The following is a 25,058-nucleotide window of genomic DNA, read 5'->3' as shown; positions in this document are numbered from 1 at the left end:
GTGTTTTTCGATTGTATTTTATAATGATGAAAATATTAATGTTATAGTAATACTGTATATTCACAATTCATGATTTATATTATCGTTTCTTTTCTAATCTAACACCAATTAATTTGTGAAGGCCTATTACTAATTAATCGCAAGGGCTACATAATTACCTTCTATGATTTGCTATGCTTTAATATATCTTATCATGAGGACTTGAGTATTTAACTTTTCCTTCTTTATGTCGAAAAGTATTTTATGTGGCATAAAAATGAAAAAAAAAAAAGATTTCAGTATTACATTAACAATTATCTTTCTTTGATAATACCAAAGAATATATATCACAAGAATGAGTAATCCGCGATTTTCCCTGTAACAGTAATATTGTCCATGTGGTAGGGCGCCGCCATAAGTGTGGATGTATCTGGGATGTATACAACTTTTTGTGACGGACGGTTTCACTAATCAAAGGCTGGACCACCGGTAGTATTTTCATGATAAAAAACGTTATAAACAACATGCCAACATCATGTTAAATACTATTTGGATATTTAATTGTTCGTTTTATGCAATTTATTTAGTAAAAACTGCCGTATAAATAGTTTGCTTTATCAACCGGGCGCTACGATAGCGTGACCGGGCGTGTTGGTGTTTACGCGTTTTCACGAACGATAGTTTAATATATTCCTATATTTAACTTGTTTCTGGTAAAACAAATAAATGTTAATGATATTTAACATTTTGTCCTATTAATAACATGTATTTTATACTAATTTATATCATAAAAACAATGTTTAATTTACCGGGCGTAGAGTAGTACACGGCAATGGTAAAGAATAGGCCGCCGTGCTGAGTAACGATTCGTTGATTTTTGGTGTTGCTGTGTTAGGATTTTTTTGTGAACTAACTTAGCATTAGTAAATAATTGTCTGTAAAAGTGAATGTACACTAGTTTGTTAATAAAATGTATTATAAAATAGTTTAAAGATGTATTGTCCCTTGAAACACAAAAAAATGAAAGTCAAATTAATCTAAATTTAAATTGGCCATATCAAGTAATATTAAAGTTATTCACTTTAAGTCAAAAATTAACAGGTAAATTAGTTTTATTACATTTTGTCTGGAAAATCGTCACAAGCGAAAGTAAACAAAGATTTCAAACCAAGAGTATGCATTATGCATGATCCTAATTTAGGATTGTTTACAACTCGTCACGGTTGAGAAGGTGTTTTCACACAGATCGCGAGGAAGTTTTATGATTATGCATTCATAGTAGCCAAACAAGCGCGTTGCATTATGAGATATGTTTTGATCGAAAACTTTGACTGGGAGTCACAGTTTTTGTTTAAACTAAAAAACGTCTGTATTTCAGTTAAATAAATTTTTTTTCGACTAATTTTTGGGGAAAGTTAATAACTATTATGATACTTCAAAATGACCCACTTTTTTTTCGAAATCTTCTAATTTTTATTTTTTTTTGGAATTTGACAAAGGGACAATACATCTTTAAATTGCAAAATATATTATCATAATTCTATTTAATGTGACATGTATAATATCTATTAAATCAAGTCTTATTTAGTATGTATACATCCGCCCTTATGAGGGCGGGCATCACTCTCTGGAGCTCTCTGTTACAAATTTCTCATGCAAAAATCGCGGAATACTCATTCTTGTGATATTATATTCTTTGATAATACCGTAAAACTAAACAGCGCCGTCTATGTTTGGTGTTTGTAAACATGCGCTAACTTGCAATTTAATTGCAAAAAAGAAAGAATGATAGCGAAGAAGCAGATATGAAATGTGTATCGATTGAGATGGCTTCGTTTGTTTTATTTATGTTTGTTGCGCTTTTATCTAGCTGCAACTCTGATCATACAGATCCAAATGTACAGTGTAATATGAAAGTCAACGCAGATGAACGATGTGGTGGCTCGCAATCAGGGCAAAAAGTTGTGCATTTTCCGATTGAACCTCTGATAGTAAACGCAGCGACACCGGTCAACGTCGCCGCAGAGAGACCATTTCTACCCTTAGATGGTGTCGCCTACCAACAGTTTATTGATAACTCCCCAGGCTTAGGTCTTGGCCTAGGCCTGTTAGGTGTAGCCTACTCCGACAAAAGATGTGATAATTGTGATATAACAGGATCTTCTCCTGATTATCATAATGGGCTGATATCAATAGGTGAAATTGTACCAGAATGTGGCAAGTATTTGTTGTTTTTTATTATATTTAGCCTAGCTAGGCCTAGCTAGTAGGGTTAACTAGGGTAGAGTAGTACTACTGTACTCTACTGGAGATATGTAGTTAAAGTTGTAGGCTAGTAGTAGTAAGCCCTAGCTAGTGCCTTCTTGACTGAGTGAAATACCTACTCTACTACTACTACTACTAGGCCAGGGTCTAGGCCTAGTATAACTATGTTATGTTATAGTATTTGGCAATGTCTAGATGGGACGGATATGGAGGCCTAATAAAGTAATAGATAACTACTACTCGATTCAACAGCTATCTTAAAAATGTAGTTTTTGATTGATGTTTATAATGGCAGTCCGCATGATTTTAATTTTTCTTTCCTTTTACAGGCCGTGATGAAGATGTCGAATATGAAATACCAGTCCTTTGTTCCAAGTCTATAAAGAAAGTTGTATACTCAGAATCTGAAACAATAGATGATGAGGGGAGTGAGAGAGACTTACAAGTTATCATAAATGATGCAGAGATAGAGGTGAGTGACATGGGCGAAGGTAATGTACTTGTAAAATTTGCATGACCCAACATACCACCCCCGGAAGAGGTGCGTCATTTACAAATGATTATTCACGCAGGGGTGTGCTATAAAAACCTAAATAGTACGTCACATCAATGAACAATGGTTAGTCAATGTCTGTCACTTTACAACTTCACACTATCATCACAGATTCCATAGGTATTCTTTAAATATGATATGTCATCAATAGTACTGTATCTAAATAACTGTTCATCAAATTGAATTGAACATTTCCTTTCTGCATTTAAGTATATTGGTCAAAACTTTCTGTTGCTTTATCTTTAAAATAGAAATATGCAAATATTATGATCGAACGAAATTTGATTCCAAATCAAGTAGAGGATGATGACATTAACAGGAGATTAGGTGAGTATTAGTTACTAAATAACATTGTATTTTATTTCATTAATAATTCTACTAGAGTTACTGCAGTAACATTGTTTACTGCAATAATGTATATGATTTTAGTTTCAATTTAGAGGTTTATATAAGATAGTTCAATGCAATCTATAATGTTTATGATTTACAACAGAGCTTGCTAAATAATTGAATAAACAGGTTAAGAAGTTAGAAAAGTGTAGTTACTGCATTAACTGCAGTACAATAATTTTGACCTGATGATCCCTTACCATTGTTTTTTAAACATTTTTTATTCAGGTATAACAAATTTACAAAAAGCATACAAAAGTCTGAAAATATTGTATTTGAAACATTAAAAGATTGAAACATTAAAATGACGGATCAAAAGTAGACAAATTCACAGCAAAACAACACATGAAATTTAAACATATGATACAGAAAGGCATATAAAAAAAACATTAAAATGTAACAGTATTGCAAGGTCATTAGATTACTATCATACATTTTCCACATAACATATCTTCTTTAAATTATATTATATATTAATTCAATTCATTAGTAATATAAAATCAAAAAACACAAATATTGTGTACTGTACAGAGTGGAGATAGGCTAGTATTGAAGTTTGTGATTTTATGTGACAAAAAGTGTGATTTTCCTAATTATGATAGTAATATGCCCAAATATGGAAGTGATATGACATCATCATGTCTATTATTATATACGGCACATTTTTTTTTCACATTATACCTAAGAACCACTGTGTGTACAGTAATAGTTTTATTGTACTAGTTTTTGTGTATTTACTATTTTGCAATTATAATTTTTAACTTTTTAAAACTATTTAGAACCCAGAAATTTTTCTTGGAATTGTATTTTTTTATTATTATGATCTGTATTTAAAGGAACCCTGTCGAAACGATTATACTGCAGTTACTGCAGTAACTACGTAATGGTTACTCTTTATAACCAGTTTATTCAACAAGCTTTTTTGGTAATTATGCACACTGTTTTTTTTGTTGTTCTTATAAACTACATTAAAATCATGTTGCAGTAACCAATGTAGTTACTGCAGTAAGTGTAGTATAAGTAGAATCATTTTAACCTGTTCTCTTACACAGTATATATATGAGAATGAAAACAAATTATAAATTCATCGTTTGCGTTAAAAGCATGATAGTGTTTGAGAATAATGGCATCAGTTAGTTGCTTGATAATGCTCCTATTGTTAAGATTATTGATTAGTATTGATCCCTTTCTGTTCTCGATCAATGATCAGTTCTATTGCTGTGGAATGAACGCCACGTCAGATCTAAAATGATATTTCTTTAGCAGTGGCCCATTAACTATGAACCAATTATGCAAAGTTAAATACAATTAAACACTGCAATATATACATTGTATTGACGAAAGCAGTCAATTTTCTTTATGGCAAAAGCAAATATTTGCAGTTTTAATTCATCTCATCAATGTCAAAATTTTTCTACTGCAGTTATTGCAGTAAGTACATTTTGTTGTTTCAGTTGGCATGGTTCCAACCATTTAATAATACTCCCTTTTCCTTATATTTTGTTTGTTTATGGTATAGTATTCCTGTTTATATTATTAAGTTACTAATAATAATACTACATAATTATTAATAAACATTTAATAACAACATTTCCATTTAATCATCGTGAGGTAATTTCCCGACTTATCGTAATCAAAACGATACTGGGTTTTGTCTACTAGCATTCCTGCTCCCAGCTAGTCAGTCTATTCTATACAAGTTTTTATATGGCGCCCTACAAAAAACACAGCGCCTAACAATACTTGGTAATTAATTAAAAAGAAAAATTTTAAGTTGACGTTTAAATAAAGGTGCCGAAATCGCTCCTCTCAAATCGACAGGTAGCGCGTTCCAGATCCGCGGAGTGGTGACAGAAAAAGCATTGTCATCAGCTTTCCGATTAGATCGTGGAACGGAAAGTCGGGTGGGATCATAAGAGGAGGGAAGTCGGCACCCGTAATTAAATGAAAGCTGGTCTTAGTTAAACTTAATTAAATCAAAAATGTACAAAGGAACAACAGAGTAATCCAAATAAAAGCCTCGATGAAGTAAGCCTACCTGGTGGTGACTATAGAATGGTCCCAAGATAAAATTACTCTACTGCAGTTATTGGAGTAACTACTGTATAAATGTTGTTTTGGATTCAGAATAACATTCCCTTTTCCTTATTTTTGGTTTGTTTATGGTATACAGTAGTATTCTATTCCTTCCTGTTTATTACTGAGTTGGAATAATACTACATAACAAAACATTTAATAACAACAGTCCCATTTTGTTGTAATGTTAATTCTACACAGGGTTTTTCGCTTCTTCCTCTCTGTGGTCAGAATAAAATCAATAACAATTAATAAAAGATCAGATCATGTGGAAGAATTCCTAACATTTAATCTCTCTCTATAAAATGTTTAACAAAAGTAAAGGTAACGCATTGTTAACACCTTAGTTGTATTCACCTGTTGTGAGTTTTACAAAGCACATTTATTTATCCATTGAACCAGGGAGTTGTAATTACAACTCCTCTCTGATTGAACCATGTTTCATGAGGGTAGCCCACGTCCAGCAAAGCTGGTCATTGAGGCTCTCAACAATACATACAGAAAAATGTTTCATAAAAATTCAATTATAAAAACTACTATAAAAAGATATAAAAATTGCAATAAAATTTAAAGTTCCATAAAATTCAAAATAACTATAATATAAGATTTTTTTGATTTTTTTAAATATATTTTTTTTATTTTTTAAAATCTATTTTTTTTATTTTTTTTAATATATTTTTTTGGGATGGTTTTGTAATGCTGTATGGTGTTTCCTATCATGATTGATAGGACCCTTTTTTATTTAAGATTAAATGTTTTAAAACCCTTTAAGAGTGTAACAACTTACTGTTTCCCAGTCCACAAATCTAAATTTAAATTTTGGTTAGCCTATTATGAATATTTGTTATGGGAAAACAAAAATGTTTTAAAATTTGTTATACATTATCAGACCTTGTCTTTTAAAAATGATAGGTGTGCTACAAATTGCAATCCTCAATACATTCAGGGGTGCTGTAGGTGTGCTGTTTGTATTTTGGTGTGTAGAAGTTTACCAAATTTAGGCGTGTTGTAAATCGCACTCCTAAAGGGCAGTTTAGGAGTGTGTTAGGTGAGTGATTGCACTCGCTCGCCTTAAAAGACCAGGCCTGCATTATATAAGTAAATGAGTTTAACATAACAATTTGCTGTTGAATATAAATATCGTGCTGTTTGTAAGCTGCATTTCTAGGCAATGCTTTGTATTATTTAGTTTGTTTATATGTTTTCTTAATTTATTTATACATTATTAAAGAAAAGTAGATTAACAAAAAACCTTCTTCATTAACTATGCATCATCTACCGAAGAAAGGCAGTTATTGGCTTTATTTGAATCGATAAGGTAGTAATAATGAGAATCGTGTTGTTAATGTCACGCTTCACTGAGCACACATGACTGGCTACCTACTAAACTGTGCAGCCACATCTTAATGTTCAAAATTTAATCTCCACAATGAATATTGAACGACGCTACTAAATAATTTAATAATGAAAAGTATAACAAAAGCTGAAAGGAAAACACAATGAGAATGTAATACGTGTATGAGTACAATTGGATCACCTACAGTGAATATTATTCTGTTTAAATAGAATAATATGGTTATTAAAAGAAGCGTGTATGCCAACACAGGCTGTGTGTTTATCAATGTGTTTACTATGTAGACATACAACAGGGTAAAAAAATAGACATACTAGTAAAAGTTCAGGGTGTAAATTCTCATAAATACTGTCCAATCAATAATACCATCAACCACAAACATATACATTAAAAATAGAACTACACAAAAAGACTTTATTGCAATCTTAAGCTCTGTTTACACTATTAAACTTTATGTGACAAAAAAATGTTATGTGCCCATACAGTATATAGACTTGATGATGTCATATTATCAGGGAGTCCCTGGTCATCACTACCCAGTCAGGGGAAAAATGGCAAAAGGTTTCCTACTTTCTAGGATTTTTATCAGATAATCTATTGTAACATGAATTACCACAGTGCTGTTTTTGCAATTTTTACTGTACCATATTTGGGCACATCACACTTTTTTTTCCAAACTAGTTTGATAGTGTAGACAGAGCTTTATTAATAAATTAAAAATTTGGAATATTAAAGCATTAGTACTAGTAATAAACAAATGTTTGTATAGTTCTGGCCTTATTATTACTTTCTCACTATCTCGCCCGTTCCCAACCTTTACTTATACAACTCAATATTCTTAGTCTACAACACAAATTGCTTAATTTATTTTTCAATTCTTTAATACCAAACTTCCTGTGACAAATGTCTAATCTATTAATTCATCATACAAAATCACACAAGTACAATTTACGTATCGACAATAAATTTCAGCATCTTGATGTACCTCCTTTTAGACTGAAAATTTCTGGAATGATCTTGATGACAAACTAAAGCATTTTAAATCTCTTTATACTTTTCGTAAAGATTTTTAAAAATATCTTATTTCTTTATACTAATTTTAATATTATTAAGATTGTAGTACACTGAAAGTATCTATTTTTATTTCATCGTTTTGGTTTTTATTTATTATTTTAAGTAGTAAATTGTATTAGTTTAAATGTATGTGTATTGTTTCTGGGGTCTTTCTCAAGACAAGAAACTTGATTTCTTCTAGAGAAGACCCCAAATGATGATATAATGCCATTGTTGAACAAATAAATGTTGGCCTTTAATAAACACTTTATAGACTTTGAGGTAATAAATATTGATTGAATATTATTAATTAGAAATCCAGTAGGTTTGGCAGGAAATACACGTTTAACTATGATAAGAATATGAAACAAGACACACAAATAAATGGTGAATATCATTTTACAAACATTAAATCAGATAAAGTCCTGATTATTGGTAATTATTTTTCACTGTGTGAGTACAGTACAGCCTACATGATAGTTAAATTGAGAAATTTATACTACATAGCGAAGGAATATACATATTGTATGTGGGTCTGACCTTCTGTATATGAAACACATCTCATTTGTTAAATTTTCAATCTCTCTGTTTGTAGACACTGAGCATTTTTGAATCAAAAATTAAAAAAACCTAAAGGGTCTTCTTTCATACCTGTTTTCCGCCGACAAATAAAATCGAACGTATGTTTCGTTTTGACGTGTGGCTATGCGCCAATCGATATGCAGTACTGTAGGCAAGTGAAAACAAAACATTAACATTTGATTTGAAAGCATCGGATTGGAACATGTATGAAAGAAGGTTTCTTACACAATACACAGTTGTTACACTTCTCCTACCACCTGCACCAGAGAAACAAATTGAAAGAAAAAAATCGTATCCAGTAAATTACAATTTTATAAACAGATATATAACAATAACATTAATAAACAAAAGAAGTAGAGGTCTATATTTGGCAACAACTTCCTGGTTTAACTTTATTCAAGTATGACAGCAAAATACAAAAGGAACCCAGAAAAATTGCAGTCTGGCCCCTGCTGACTTTAATGTTACCATATCTCTATGATGTTACATACGGTACAGTCTTTTGAAGTTAATTTACATCGTCAATATTAAACAAAAATTAACAATATAAAACTATTTACCAAACAAAATATTCAGTACAATACATTTTGTCTTTATGATTAAGGTATCATTGTCAACATGTTAAGGTATCATTGTCAACATGTTAAGGTATCATTGTCAACATGTTAAGGTATCATTGTCAACATGTTAAGGTATCATTGTCAACATGTTAAGGTATCATTGTCAACATGTTAAGGTATCATTGTCAACATGTGTGAGTAATTCTATTGATGTTTTTATTGCACATTATTCATCTACACTATAAAACCAAACCTCATAAATATTGATAAACAATGCACGCATACTGACATTAATTATTCAATATCATTTCCTGTGTGTATTGAATTGTAACAAAGAAAAGCACTTTACAATTAGTACAATTAATATTAGAGCTGCTAATGCTATCTAAAACATTTCTTGTTTATTGAATTGTAAACGTCTCGCTCATAGAACTGCTTGGAAGAAAGAGATGGTAGCCAATCGTCAGTATTGAACTGAAATTGTAATAAAAATTAACATACTTTTACAGAAATATCCATTACTGTATCCAGATGGTATCATCATCTTGTTTTCAATTACCTCACTCAATTACCTTACACTATTATTATTAGATAATAATCCAACAAAAAAACGAAACAAGGAAAGAATTGTATTTTAATTGTTTATTTTCTTATTACCTGGAAAGGTTGGAGAAAGTATGAAAACTGATTCTGAAACTGAAATCTAATTTGAAATAGCATGGTAATCACTTTATTGTTGCTTACTATAATATTTAATAAGGTAATAAAATATTAAATACTCTTGTATGAATAGAATATTTAATTAAATATAACAAAGTAAATTGGTAGTAAATAATGTGATTTCTTAACTGCACACACCGCGGCGTCAACTGCATTTTGTATGGTGTGAACCATGTTGTGTGTAAACGTCTTGCTACGATGTGAAAAGGGTAATAGTAGGCAGAATATGATGAATAAACTAAAGCATTGAATAATAGGGCTGAAGAAAAAAATACAGAAAGCCTAGATATTTGCTTGTTCAGTTTTCAAGACTTAAAAGGCTGAAAACAGCTTAGAAAATGTATTTATTTTATTTTATTAATCCATCTTTATACTGAATGACACTTTCAGTGCTAAAGCATTGATTACCAAAGTGGTTCAGTAGAGAAACATTAACAATAATGAAAATATTTCAAAGACAACTAACAAAATAATTAACATTATTACACACACATTTATACAAAAAGGTAACTATCTACAAAACATAGAGTATATATAAAAAATTGAAGAAATTCATCATCATTAAATAAATATGTACAAGTTCTCCTTAAATAATGTTAAGTGGTCTGCCTTTAGTCACTCAGTCTAAGGTTACATTTTTTCTCTTTATCTTGCAGCATCCGGCGTTATTTTATTGAATATTGGTCAGCTGAACAGAGCGATTAAACAATTAACTGAGTTGATCAATGAGCATTCAGACTTATTGAGCGCTTACCACGCACGGGGTATTGCCTACGCTAGGAAAGGAATACAGGTATGGTATTTGCTATTGATAATAGAATGTTAAGCACTTTTCAACACAATGTCCCGGATTTTAGAACATAATACCAACTATTCAGCCACTTAGAACACCTATGATCATTTACTATACTATAAATTATTATATAACACCATTTGATTGGACAATTGTGGGTCACATGGTGTGCAATAGTATGGACTATTGAAATATTCACCTCATTGAAATATAACCTTTCATCGTTCAACTATTATTGTTAGTGCCATTACACTCATAAACATTCATTATATGTATACTATGTAAAGCTCTGTCTACACTATAAAACTTTATGTGACAAAAAATATGATGTGCCCATATGGACATGGTATATATCACTACCATATTTGGGCATATCACTACCATATTTGGGCACATCACTACCATATTTGGGCACATTACTACCATATTTGAGGTTAAAATGGAATGTTTGTACAGTTGTTTGCTATACAAATTATAATTATATGAATAATATTTGGCATCAATTATCAATTGTTTATTCGCTATTTCTTCATTAGACATCACCACATTTTTGAGCAAGCATGTGTATAGTGTTGTTACTTTTTTAATGTTTGCCATCCAAGATTTACATGTGCACTGTACTTTAATTTCTTGTTCTAGTTTCCATTAAATGCAGAACTTGCAATTCAAGATTTTACAAAAGCTATTGATATAGACCCAGATGTAGCCGAAAGCTGGGAGCGAAGAGCTGAGGTAAGGCTGCAGCGTAGGTGGATTCATAGACGGATATTCCACTTAATTTTGAAAGATACAATGCAAAACAGAACACACTTTACGCGGTATTTGAAAATCCTCGATCCGCCACTAAGACAGTTAATTAACACATGATTCACAGCGCTTGTTTTATATTTTTAAATAAAATTTTATCATAATCAATCAATCTTTATCAATCAATGATATTTTATATAAGATGATGATGTTTATATTTTTTGTTATTTATATATGGTAAATTTAACACGATGCTTTACCTTGTTGCATTAAAGAATTTGAATAGATTTAAAATATTTTTTTGTTTCTCAATATAAATATATTTTACTAGAAGCATGATAAAATAGGTTAATACCTTGCTCTTTGCTCTTCTGTATTCATTATATCTTGTTTATTTCTTAAAGATTTATACTCCTCTGGGCAGGAACAAGGATGCCATGGCAGATTTAAATAAAGCATTATCGTTAAAGATCACTCCAAGGCCTCTCGCACACCGCGCCATGATTGCCTTCAAGGAAGAGGTACGAACCATTGATGACGTTACATGGCGCATTTCGGGAGAAAGTGATCAGCATATAGAGCTTCACAAAATTTAGTTTATTTTAAAGCAACTGACAGAGATAAAAACCTCCACTAATAAGTTAAAAAACATGAAACAATAAAAACATACAAAAATGACAAAATGGGCTTCTTTTAGAGATTTTAGAGTATTCATGTATATTTTGTATATGGGATTTAATTTTAATAATTATAGTTGTATAATAAAACTGAATATTAGTGTATCACTTTCTGTAATTTGAAACAGTATTAATAATTAGTGCCACTTTGTGACTGATAATTTTTCATAACATGATCATATCATTCTGGTTTTTAAGATAATGTAACACACCATATGCCTAATAATTGCAAAAGCTATAGCCAGTGCTTGTGAAGTAGTAGCCTTCAACTATGGAGTTTACTTCTAAATGGAAGTAGAATATTTTATCAAACTAACTAAATATTTTGCCGTTTTTCCCCCTCTTGTGCAATTAACAACTTACTTATCACATTTGCTCTCTTTTCATAGAATTACGTGCAAGCAACAAAGGACTTTTTTGCATCTGTACGCCTAAATCCAACCCAACCAGAAACATTTCATTTTCTAGGCCTGGCAATATATCACCAAGGAAAAATTGGGGTAGGTTTGTAAATTTCATTTCATTTTAATCGAAATTCATATAATACAAATTAAATTACAAGGATAAAAACACAAAAAAAAAAAAACGAAAAAGGTTAACTAATTTCAATTGTGGTCTTTCAAAAAAATACATATACTATAATCCATTTTGAGATTTTAATATGAACCATTCCGTCTCTTGATTAAGTTCACCTTTTATGAATCCTGTCTCTGTCTCGTTTTTTTTTTGTTCATTGTCCACGTTTTGTAGATTGCATTGTTACGGAGACAAAATAAATAAAATGAAATTTAATATTGATCAAACTGCTCATGTTATTTAATATCTGTAGGAAGCAATTAAAGTATTTGAACAAACATTGAGGCAGAAACCGGAGTTAGTAGAATGCATCAGAAGTCTAGCACATGCTTATAGGTATCTATGTTTTTACATACAGTACTAATTAAATTCACTAACAATAGACACACTGCAGATATGCATTACATTATCAACATTTTTATTTCAAATTATAAATTCTACAATAATACTTCTCATATCATTCTTAAAATTTTGTTTGCCCTAACCCTAACCCTTTCTCAAAATACAATAGACCCACTGCAAATATACATTACATTTAGCAAATTACAGTATTATTTCTGCTTATTCTAAAAACATTCCATATATCGAGTTCCATCCATCATCCTGTTTAAATTCCCTCATATTTTTTTATGAGGATGATATTCTATGATTTCTATAATTTTGTATAAATATCTCATTAACCTTTTATTAAATCTTTTAAATCTACAAACATCTATTATTAATATATTCATTTAGTACCTTATGGTGTTTATGTAATTTGCATCACCATCTACCAGTTGATTTACAAGACTATGATTAATAGATTACAGTACAGCTGCTATACCATATTAAGATCAATTTTACAGTGCTTAGAAATTGACATTAAAATAGCATATTAAAAAAAAATTTATTAACGCCCCTACCCCGGAATATGCACAGTTCTATTGTTTAGGATTATATTTTTGTTCTATACATCAGTAGGCCATGGACTTTGTTCTAGAATAAAAATGTATTGTTTGATTTAATTAATTGATTGATAAGAAAAGAAAACTAATTCCAATCATAATCCCCATCCTCAAACAATTGTGTATTTAATACCCGATAGGTCCTGCTTTAAAATTAAATAGCGCATTTCATACTGATTGTTTACTAGGCCTACTGATTGTTAAACAAATAAAATTGATAATTATTTTTTAAATTATTAAATAGATTATCAATTTAAAAAAACTTCATTTAATGACGAAATATCAATAATTTTAAACTGTTAAAAAGTTGAGCGGCGTTTTTTGTAAGAAATATTTCTTGTGCATTAATTTTTAAAGGGGACACAATTATGTATCTTTACCTATAACATCATAAATTTAAGGATATTATTTATGTCTAAATAAATTGGACATGTTACAAAGAACCTTAGTTTAACTTTTGCTTGTCTTGTTGTAGGGAGCTAGGTGATTATGACTTGGCATTGAAGCATTTTACATCAGCATTAACCATAAATCCTAACCATGTGCAATCACTACAGCTAAGGGGATCGCTGCTGTACCATGGGGGTAAACCTGCTGAGGCTCTACCTGATTTTAAGGTATGTACTGTATTTATAACTGGGAACGTTTTACTGGATTTTAATTGTTCTGAAGCTTTGTAATATAAAGCTTGGTAATATTATTTAAGGCTGTGTTCGGATGTAAAATCAGTTTACATATGTAACTGTGGAATACCCTTGAGAGTTTAACCAACGATCGTTCGGACGATGAAAAATTTACAGATGTAAACTAAACAATTTATATTTATTTATTCATATTTCATGCATCCTTTTACACTAGTAAGGTCAAAATTGCTTCTTATCTTGTGATTACTGAGCTTGCGGAAAGGTGTACTTGAACAATCCACCTCATGAGTTGGGTTTTTTAAACAGGTTTATCTCAAAATGTACAAACACGCGACTATTACATGTGTAAATTTTTACGTCCGAACGGACTCTTAGTAACTTAATTTTTAGTGGATCATATCATAGATATGAGTATTTGTAAACATTTTACCCATTGCCTGAACATGTCAAGGAAGAAAAGATATAAAATAGTTAATATGGCTATGGTTCTTCTTCCAGTTTATATCTAGCTATTTTACCAATTTTACCAGACCAGTTTCCTCTCACATGTTTCCTCCTACCATTTTCCCAGAATGTTTTCCTCACTGTCTATACATGTCAAAGAAACAAAGATATGAATAGTTAATATGGCTATGGTTTTTCTTCCAAATTTTTTACAGTTTCTAATACCTAGATATTTTACCAGACCAGTATCATCATCTCAGCTGTTTCTCTTACCATTTTCCCAGAAAGTTTTTCTAGACTAATTACACTCTCTTGACCTTCATTGGAAAAAAGCTATAAATTACTTGTTTATCTCATTTTTTTCTAGGCCTGCTTAGCCTTAGAGCCTCACAACGACGTATGCCAGTATATGAAAGGTCTTTCATATGCCGCTGTCGGCCAATACTTTGAGGCCATCAAGTCAAATGCAAAACTGATGGTACAGCATCAAATACACCACCATCATGCTATATTCAGTAATGAGCACACAAAAGCTATGTATTTAAGAGGTAAGCTTAGTTTAGAATAAAACACTAGAAACATAGGCTTAACTTAAATACAATGCAACAAACATATGCCAACTAATTAATTCATTGGCAGATTCTGCAAACTACACAATTTCAGAATTTAGTACTAAATTTTAAACTAATAGTTTTTGTATTCTGATTCTAGAGTATTCACGGTATCTTCACTCTCATCTGGACAGTCCGTTTCAAGACTATAGCATCGGACTGGATCTAGATCCTATATTTAAGGACCGCTGGGTCAAAAGTCTCCCGTTTCAGCATTTTAATTATGTTGAGCAGCCTGGGTTGTCTCCAGATATTGAGTAAGTTTGACTAATAAAATGAAATTTTTCTACTTTTTGAGATTAATTGATTGAATTTTTATTATTATATATTACTACTGTATATTATAATTATATTTTATATATAATATTACTATAGTATTATTATATTTTATGCACATATAAATAACATCGCAGCACATTATGTTGAGTTATGTATGTTGAACAATACAATATAATAAAATTTATTTAATCAAAACTTTTAATGAAAAACCAAAATTCCAGGAAACAAATACTGATGCATCACAAACAATTATAAGTGCACAAAGGTTAAAAAATGCTCTTAAGCTCTGTCTACACTATCAAACTTTATTTGACAAAAAAATATGATGTGCCCATATATGGACATGATGACATCATATCACTACCATATTTGGCCATATCACTACCATATTTGGGCACATCACACTAGTTTGATAGTGTAGACAGAGCTTTACAAACTAAAATGATTTGTATCAAAGATAACATACATAATGTTTAAGATGACAATGATGTACTAATTTGGTAGGAAGGAAAAGCATTATACTTAACTATTATTATTAACTAGTGATTCTAAAAATAACATAATTTTGTTTTAATAACAGGGATGTAGAGGCAATCTCATTCGAGGAACTCAGCGATGATGCTCAAAAGTTGATATGCAAAGGAGCAATGGTAGGGCCATTGACCCAGTATGACGCCGATGGTTTCCTACCTAGCAAGCGGGTTCACCTCGCTATGGGTCTGGCCGCTATTGATGTTGCGCAACACGTGAAACAATTCTGGAAAATGCCACGATCATTCAAAAGTGTTTATGGAAAAAGATTTACGTGGAGAGATGTTTTCAACATTGCAATCAGATGGAGAACGTTAGTTATAAGCCTAATTAAATTAATTATAAATAACGTTTTTTTTTTAATTCATTGCTTATTTTTTATTTTCAATGTTTATTTTTCAATGGTGCATTATTTGCTTAAAGATCTGATCTTAAAATATGCATCCTCCATGTACAAGTGTTTTTGTGTGAAAATAAAGAAATTGAAGACATGTAATTATCAAGAAAAAGTACAGAGAAGTAGAAATAAAAATTGGTGCAAAGCTTTAACATACACTTTAGACCTGACTGCCATTTGGAAAAAAAAACTCCACTCTAAATCTCTGTCTACACTATCAAATTTTATGCGACAAAAAGTGTGATGTACCCAAATATGGTAGTGATATGACATCATCATGTCCATATATGGGCACATCACATTTTGTTGACATGACACATAAAGTTTCATAGTGTAGACAGAGCTTAATACTAGAATGAGACTATTAATTACAATTTTTTCTTTTACAGTATCGTTGATCCAGAACAACCAATCATGTGGCTTGATATGATGCCACAAACAAGTTTCCAAGCAGGGTACAACACACACATGAACTTACAGAGAGGTCAGCTGTTCAATATGAGATTTGCAAAATATTTTGATGTTATTTTTAATCTTACAAAAAAAATGGTTGTCCAACATGGGTGAGTAAATAATGCGTCATATATATTGCTTTTTAAGAATAATACTGGAAAAATTTACATTGTAGGCTCATATTAAAGATTATTGTCCCTTGAAACACAAAAAATTTAAATTGGCCATATCAAAGTAATATTAAAGTTATTCACTTTAAGTCGAAATTTGGAGCCAAAAACAACAAGTTTACGTAATTAACAGGTAAATTAATTTGATTACATTTCGTCTGGAATTTGTGGCGAGCGAAAGTAAACAAAGATTTCAAACCATGAGTATGCATTATGCATGGTGCTAATTGGGATTGTTTACAACTCGTCACGGTTGAGAAGGTGTTTTCACACAGATCGCGAGGAAGTTTTATGATTATGCATACAGAGTAGCCAAACAAGTGCGTTGCATTATGAGATATGTTTTGATCGAAAACTTTGACTGGAAGTCACAGTTTTTGTTTAAACTAAAAAACGTCTGTATTTCAGTTAAATAATTTTTTTTTTCGACTAATTTTTGGGGAAAGTTAATAACTATTATGATACTTCAAAATGACCCACTTTTTTTTCGAAATCTTCTAATTTTTATTTTTTGGGAATTTGACAAAGGGACAATACATCTTTAAGGATTTTACTATAGCTTTGAAGTCTTTGAAAAACGTCTGTATTTCAGTTAAATGATTTATTTTATTTATTTTTTTTTTTGGTGGAAGTTAATAACTATTATGATACTTCAAAATGACCCACATTTTTTCTAATTTGTGTTTTTTTTTTTCGGAATTAGTCAAAGGGACAATACATCTTTAAGGATTTTACTATAGCTTTGAAGTCTTTGAAATACTTCAATTTTTTTTTAATGAATTAAATGACCTGTATGCTTGCTCTGTGGAGCGGCATGATTGGGTTTCTTATAGCTTCGGAATACAAATTTAACATTGTGAAGTGATGGTACACCCCCCTCCCCAATAATTAGTAATATCATACCTAATTAACATAACAGAACAATTAGTGTAATTAGAACTGTGTAATTATGTTTGTTTGTTTGTTGTTTGTCTACATTCACTCAGCATCATACAGCCATCCGTATCATGCGGGTGTTGCCAGGACCGTCAGTGTAACCGGTAATATATCATATTGTGTTGCTGCATTTAGTTTGGTTACCACTTAGATGTAGGCACAACGCAAGTAAGTTGACAAATCGCAGACGACAGTTTGGTTGGTCCATCGCGTCATGATTGGTCAAATTACTTGTAGTGCGGTTACGTCCTTGTGCTGCGTCCACGTGGGAACCAAGCTTTAACTTGTCACTTGACTTGCTTTTGTCACGTATTCACTGTTTCTTTACACCACTCAATGCCTTCAGCTTTGTATTCTGCACAAAATTATTTGTTGTCATCAATTAATAAAGAGATAGAGTTAGAATAGTTGGTGTGGCTCAGAGCAGAGAAAGTGCTGTTAACTGGCCATAGAGTCATAGCTCAATGGTATAATCAACTTTTAACCGGACCAGATACATTGAAATATTGACTGAATGGTTTTGGAAGACTGTAGTAACAATTATTCCATTATTATTATATATTATAACACACCTGATTGTATTGTTGCAATTTGATTGGTTAATTTACGCATCACGTGTTATTTTGAAATTAGCCCTGTCTAACGAAAAGTGATATCTAATAGTGATAATGAACATGCTCTATGCACCTCGTTAAAAATAGAGCAATTTTTCAACTCATGAAATATTTTCACCATCCAACTCATAAAATTTCATTACTTGCATAATAATTATAAAATAATAATAATTTAGGCTTTATAGAACAAACAACAATAAAAATGAAAAATACAGATTATAATTTTATGTATTTATTTATGGCGATTATTGCTATTGTAAAAAAATTGTAAAAAGTAACATACAGTACACACCAATGCTAAATTGGCTAGTTAGTTTTTATTTGTCATTTGCTCACTTGAAATAGATAACAATAGACTCACTGCAACAATGCAATTGTCATGCTTAATAATCATTTTTAGTTGTTTATCATCATACAGTGAAGAGCCTATGTCTGTGTAAAGTATCGATTTAACCCATAGCATGGTTTAACAGCCTTAATATTAATATGACACTATGCTCTGTGAAATAAAATACTCTGTAGGGGCCCTGGTCCATCAATTCTTGCAATGTTATAGTTACCTTACGCATGATGAGAATTCACTTGACTAGAAGTCTCGCACATTTCATAATTTTCGTTTTGGTAGATTAAAAATATTATTTGCAATGTTTACGTTAAATATAAATTTTTTAAATAGAATTAACTTTATATTTTATTAAAGCAAGTAAAAAGTCATATGTAGCATCAAAATGTAAAATTTTGCTTAAAAAAAAGTTTTATTTTATAAGGTTTATAGCAAATAGTGTGAGCGATGCATGGTGGGATGGAATTGGGAGCAAGCGCCACCACCAGTATATAAAGTTTTTAATATACTGGTACGTTATTCCTTCCAATTCCCTCCCAATTCCTTCCCATCATGCATCGTTCACGCTATTTGTGATAAACCCTGTTATTCTTGGTTTGTAGTGTTGCTGTATACTTGTAGTATTTAATATTCAGTGTGTGCTTTTGTAAAACTGCTGTATCCTGTATATAAAAATTATTTGGTTGGTCTTAAATGTATTAACACGATTAGGATACGTATTACTAGTGTAAATTGTATACGTTTAATCCATAGTGAAATTTGTTTCCTCTGAAAACACAGGGGTGAATCCAGGCTTTTTAAAATAATATTAATACATTATTGTTAATCAAAAGTTAGTTTATGATTTTATTTTAGCTCCCAAAAAAAGGGAGGGGTGGAGTGTCATCCCTTATCACAACATCCTGTATATGAATCCTAAAGAGTGTTTTCTTACATCAAAGTCCTATTGCCAATTGCCACCTTCTGGCATGGAATGACCAATATCTGATAAATTTACATTTATCAATTTCACTTTCATCAAATTATTTAATTTTCTGAAAGCTATATACGGTAATATAATCTGTTTTCACAGAACAGACAGTCTATTTTATTTTTATTTTATTTAGAAACCCAAACCAACAGAAAAATTCACCAAAAACAGAACGGATACAAATACAAAGAACAAATGTCAAAATAGTAAACATTATAAGGTTGCATTTGAAAATTATAGTAAACTTAACATTTTGTTCTTAACACATTGACTGCCAAGGCATTTTCCGTAATTTCTGTCCCAGTGCCAAGTCCCGTTTGAGATGATTATATTGAGTATGAGGGCGCCATATTCCATGCATGAGGGAATAAACACAAACAAACATATGACATTTATTTTTAGATTATCGTTTACGTACATCATTCATAAACTGCCATGTGATAATTCCTGTTCCAATCACCACTGCCAGCGATTCTACATACAATACAAAAGTGCTACGATTTTGACGTAGTATTACGTCTTGGCAAGTAGCCACACGCAATTTTTGACGTATAAATACGCCGTGGCAGTGAACGTGTTAAGCTTAAATTTTATCTTCAATTAAATTATGTAATCAAGAATTCTCTATTTTTACTTTTGCAGACTAGGAAAACCAGAAGAAAAACTCATCAATGCTATAGATAAAGTGGATAACTGTGAACAGTTACTAAAAGTTGTCAAAAAGATTAAGATGACCACGCCTATTGGTCCCGGGTTCATGGTGTCAACAAAGATTGCTGGTTATAAAGATTCAAATAAAAGATTAGAAGGATCTATTTTTGCTTTAACAGGTGACGTGTAAGTTGTATTGCTGTTCATTATATTTTATAATTGCAATTCATAATATTATGAGAGAAGTTTATATTTTTGGGATGACTTGGACCAGTCTAATGCTTTGCATCATTGTGTAATCTTCAATAATAATGTAATTTTTGTTTGTAAAGCTCTTAATAATAATAATAGTTCATTCTTATATAGCGCTCTACAAGCAAGCTTCTCTAAGCGCTGAACATTATTACCCCAGTCATTTTTTGGATCAAACACGTATGGAAATATACTCCCATAATGCAGCTAGTAATCAGCGCAAAGTTGTGTCTTGATCTTACCGGGTACCCATTTATACACCTGGGTGGAGAGAGGTAAACGTAAGTAAAGTATCTTGCCTAAGGATACAAGCAATGCGGCTAGAGTTGGATTCGAACCTCGATCTCACGATCAGTAGTCCAACGTCAACCATAAGCTCTTGTCTATACTATATATATGAAACTTGTTTGGCAAAAAAAAGTGTGATGTGCCCAAAATATGGTAGTGATATATACCCAAATATGGTAGTGATATATACCCAAATATGGTAGTGATATGACATTATCATGTCCATATATGGGCACATCACATTTTGTTTGTGGACAGAGTCATCACCATCAATATCTACCATTTGCGAAACATTTCTAACATTTTGTGCTATTTATTTTTAAGATCTGGGAACGTTCTCTTTTCACTTGACACGGCGACTACGAAAAAACGGACAGATCAGTACTATGTGGAATTAGATTATATTTGGCAGAGTTTGACGGAGGAAATGAAAAAGGCTCATGGGCCTATCAAAGAATCTGTAAGTATTTGTAATATAATATATCATACCAGTATCATAGGCAAATTCCATAATATAGTAAAACATGTGTGTCACATGTGTGCCTGTATCTTGGAAGGTTAGTTTAAAGTTTATGATGTAGCCATCACATATGAAATGAAATACATGAGATTGAATATATAGAAAATGGATATTTATTTATTCCGTACAGGAGCTGGAACGAATTACAAATTTAATCCTGTCAATGGTGTACTATTTTTACAATCTTATGCCCTTATCAAGGGGAAGTAGGTAAGTATATTTATTGTCTGTTTTGATGTATAATATAGTACATTGGTCAGTCAACTCTCCCAATACCGGACTCTCTGAAAACCAGAAACTCTCCCAATACCAGACTTTTTTTGAAGACCAAAAGGTCCCAAATTTATATTTACCATTAAAAACACATTCCGAATACCAGACTTTCCGGAAAACCAGACTTATTTGGCCGGCCCAAAGGTGTCCAGTATTGGGAGAGTTGACTGTACATCACATTTGTAGGTAGGATGACCATTGGATGGCAATATAATGTTAATATAATATCATTTGCAAATGTGTGCCCCAAGACTGTAGTTATTGTCTTTTTTATGTTAGTCCACCAGCAGTCTACGTTCAATTTTTGTCTAAATACTATGAAAATACGAGCTCATGTATTATACATATGAAAGTATTTATCTTGTTAATAATTTCAGTTTAGAACCTATACTAGACTAATGTGTGTATATACTACTGAATGCTCATCATGTATATCTGGTCTGGACATCACAAACACCCAAAATGCTTTTATTTCCCAGTTTCTGAAAAGAAGATATTTTAATTATCATTTTGTATACCATTTTGTTTACTTTTAGTGTTGTAGCATATACAGTAGCCATTGGTCTGGTCTTAGCTATTGGCAAAGAGGTTACTGGGAAAATTCCTAAAGGAAAAGTGATGGATATCGAGGCTATCCTTGCTGGAAATCACGAAACATTTGCAAGTCTTTCAAGGGGCTGGATGAACATTCAGCCGTGAGTATATTTCATTGTTGCCTAAAGCTCTGTCCACACACGCCACCATTTATTTCCAAAATGGTGGCGTCACCAATAGAGCAAATGCTTGTGTCAGGGACGCCAAAACAAAACAGACAAAAGTAAACAAAATATATATACATATAAATTACAGAAATTAAAATAACAATAAGACATCAAGCGGTACATTTCAATTGCAGTATAAATCGTATTAATACATTTTCAATTGTTAAAGGTAAATATATTACAAAATCATGGCCGCTAAGTATCATTTGATAATAAATAATATTTTGCATTCTTTTTAAAACTATTTACATTTTGTATGTTTTGGAACGAAAGAGGCAAAACATTTTGCACCAGAGTATCTAATACTTTGGTGAAGTATAGTGGTCCTGTGTTTTGGGAGATAAATATAAGAGGATGAACTAGTGTTGTAAACTTTATGTGACAAAAAAATGTAATGTTTCCATATATGGACATGATGATGTCATATTTGGGTATATTACTACAATATTTGGGCACATAACACTTAGTTTGAGATTGTAGAGAGAGCTTAACAGGTCAACCTGGGTCAAGTGATCAGATATTTATTGGATAGTTTCTTCATATATTTACAGAAGACATTTGTTTCTTTATTTTCTCAGAACTTCACTTAATTTATCATCATTACCAACCGTTTCAAAAACATTTCCATCGTTGCGAACAATGTTGGAAGCGCTGAATGTGGGAGCTGACTCGTGCCAAATGTGTTTTTAGGTCACATGACTTGCTGCGATATTGATCTGCCAACGATCAGGGTCTTTTACAATTATCGTCCGAGATGGTTGAACTACAGTATAATTTTATTGTGCAATTTTATCTCTTTTAACTTTTAACAGGCTGTAAAAATGTATATTTTCTTATGGGACAAAGAAAGTGCCTTAAAAAAATATTTAAATAATTATCTATTTCTCTACAAATGTTTCACTAGACTACAAAATTGCAAACTCAGAGATTGAAAAACCTGATTTAGGTTGTATAAAATAATTGTTCATTTTCAAACTGTTCCTACATTTTTCAAACAAATTTTATGTGCAAATGTTAAAGCTTAGTACTGTAGTTAAATTTTAATAGCATTTTGAACATTTGAAATTGTTTTAGCACATGAGGTCATAATGAAAGAACAAAATAAGTTGCAATACAAAAACAGTATAAATCAATTTAGATACAAAAATTATTCTAATGAAGAATAGATTATAATTGAAACATTCAATGCTTGTTTCAAAAGTACCGCAACAGTTTAAAAAAATTGTTCACAGAAGCCTGAGAGTTCATTGTGATTAAATCATACTTTTCATCAGTCATATTCATTACTAAAAAAAGTGAAATAACTTCACCGCAAAAAAGTTCAAGTATTAAATCTAAAAATTGGTTCTATTAATAATTTTATATCAAGATATCTTCATTTTCAACAACCCGTAAATCTTGACTTTTTTTAAGCAAGGTGGAAAAACCACTATGCAATCAAATTATTTAGAAAAAAATATACAACAAATATATTTTAAATTATTTTAGAAAAAATTTTTAAATTCCAAGACCTTGATTAAGATAGAAGCACTGTCTCGTATAAGTATTACTGAAAGAAAATTGATTTAATGTAAAAGAAAATTGTATTGGACTTTTGTTATGAGTTTGTTTGCATTGAGAGCTTACTGGGTTCACATTCGAGTTTTCTGTTTAATTTGTGTGAACATAGTTTATTAGATGTAGATTACAGGTGAATGGTTACCGGTGAAAGGTTAACTGATTTAAGGTCACATTATGCAATTCCATCCAGATTTTTGTTTTACACATTTCATATAATACACAATCACTTTTTATATTAAAATAAATAATAAAGGTACTGTATTTCTAGGTTCTACTACATAGAATATAGATATCTGTGATTTATGGTTCAAAAACCTATGCAAAAGGGGCCAGCCAGCCAGCCTTTTTGACCCCAATATCAGGTTATTTCACATAGCTCAATTGTAGCTATATATACCAAGATTTGTATTAATTTTGTTTGAAGAAAAAAGAAACTCTGGCTGCTGTGGTGAATGAGGTTCAGGTATTAAAAAACAATACAACAAGCTCAGTAATTTATATGAATTTTACAAGTTATTTGTATTTTTGGAAAAAAAAATTGAAACAGTTTTTACTCGATTGAACCAACAGGCTTCATGCACTGTTAAAACATGATGCATTATGGCCTTAATATGTTTCAAAATCACCATGGTAATAAATGTTGCATTTCTAAATGGTATGCTGTCTACACTATCAAACTAGTTTGACAAAAAGTGTGATGTGCCCAAATATGGTAGTGATATGACATCAGCATGTCCATATATGGGCACATCAAATGTTTTTGTCACATAAAGTTTGATAATGTAGACAGAGCTTAAGAATGTTTCAAAATCGCCATGGTAACCAGTCATCAAATGTTGCATTCCTAAATTAAAACTTAACCAAAGGCAGGGCAATTTTTCACTTTAGATTTGATTTTCATATTGTAAAATTAAATCCGCATTATTAGATTAAAAAATATCAGTACTTTAAATTATTATATTATATATTAGAAACAAATGTTTATACTTCTGTTTGTGATTGTTTAAATTAATTTAATTTATTTGTACTTTTTTATTGTATTTCTGCTGGCATACTTATTTTATTTGATAAATTGCAAAAATAAATGGGATC

The 25,058-nt window shown here is 31.1% G+C and overlaps 1 protein-coding gene across 2 annotated transcripts; it reads left to right on the top strand.

Moving 5' to 3' along the window:
* The first annotated feature begins 1,776 nt into the window (after positions 1 to 1,776).
* On the top strand, positions 1,777 to 25,050 carry LOC140060318 (tetratricopeptide repeat protein 13-like). 2 transcript variants are annotated; one of them, XM_072106469.1, is made up of 19 exons: positions 1,777 to 2,196; positions 2,574 to 2,716; positions 3,049 to 3,124; positions 10,189 to 10,325; positions 10,965 to 11,057; positions 11,477 to 11,593; positions 12,139 to 12,249; positions 12,579 to 12,661; positions 13,745 to 13,886; positions 14,725 to 14,905; positions 15,069 to 15,225; positions 15,828 to 16,091; positions 16,565 to 16,738; positions 17,785 to 17,838; positions 20,304 to 20,498; positions 21,177 to 21,312; positions 21,503 to 21,582; positions 22,182 to 22,340; positions 22,985 to 25,050. In XM_072106469.1, the coding sequence occupies exons 1-19, from the start codon at positions 1,785 to 1,787 to the stop codon at positions 23,094 to 23,096; spliced, it is 2,826 nt and encodes a 941-aa protein (XP_071962570.1). In that variant the 5' UTR covers positions 1,777 to 1,784; the 3' UTR covers positions 23,097 to 25,050. The 2 variants fall into 2 exon arrangements, with proteins under 2 accessions (XP_071962570.1, XP_071962571.1); XM_072106470.1 differs by lacking the exon at positions 17,785 to 17,838.
* The last annotated feature ends 8 nt before the right edge of the window (positions 25,051 to 25,058 follow it).

The sequence above is a fragment of the Antedon mediterranea genome, chromosome 10 (genome assembly GCF_964355755.1).
Source record: "Antedon mediterranea chromosome 10, ecAntMedi1.1, whole genome shotgun sequence".
NCBI classification, from domain to species: domain Eukaryota; kingdom Metazoa; phylum Echinodermata; class Crinoidea; order Comatulida; family Antedonidae; genus Antedon; species Antedon mediterranea.
This window is presented reverse-complemented; position numbering and strand designations above follow the sequence as displayed.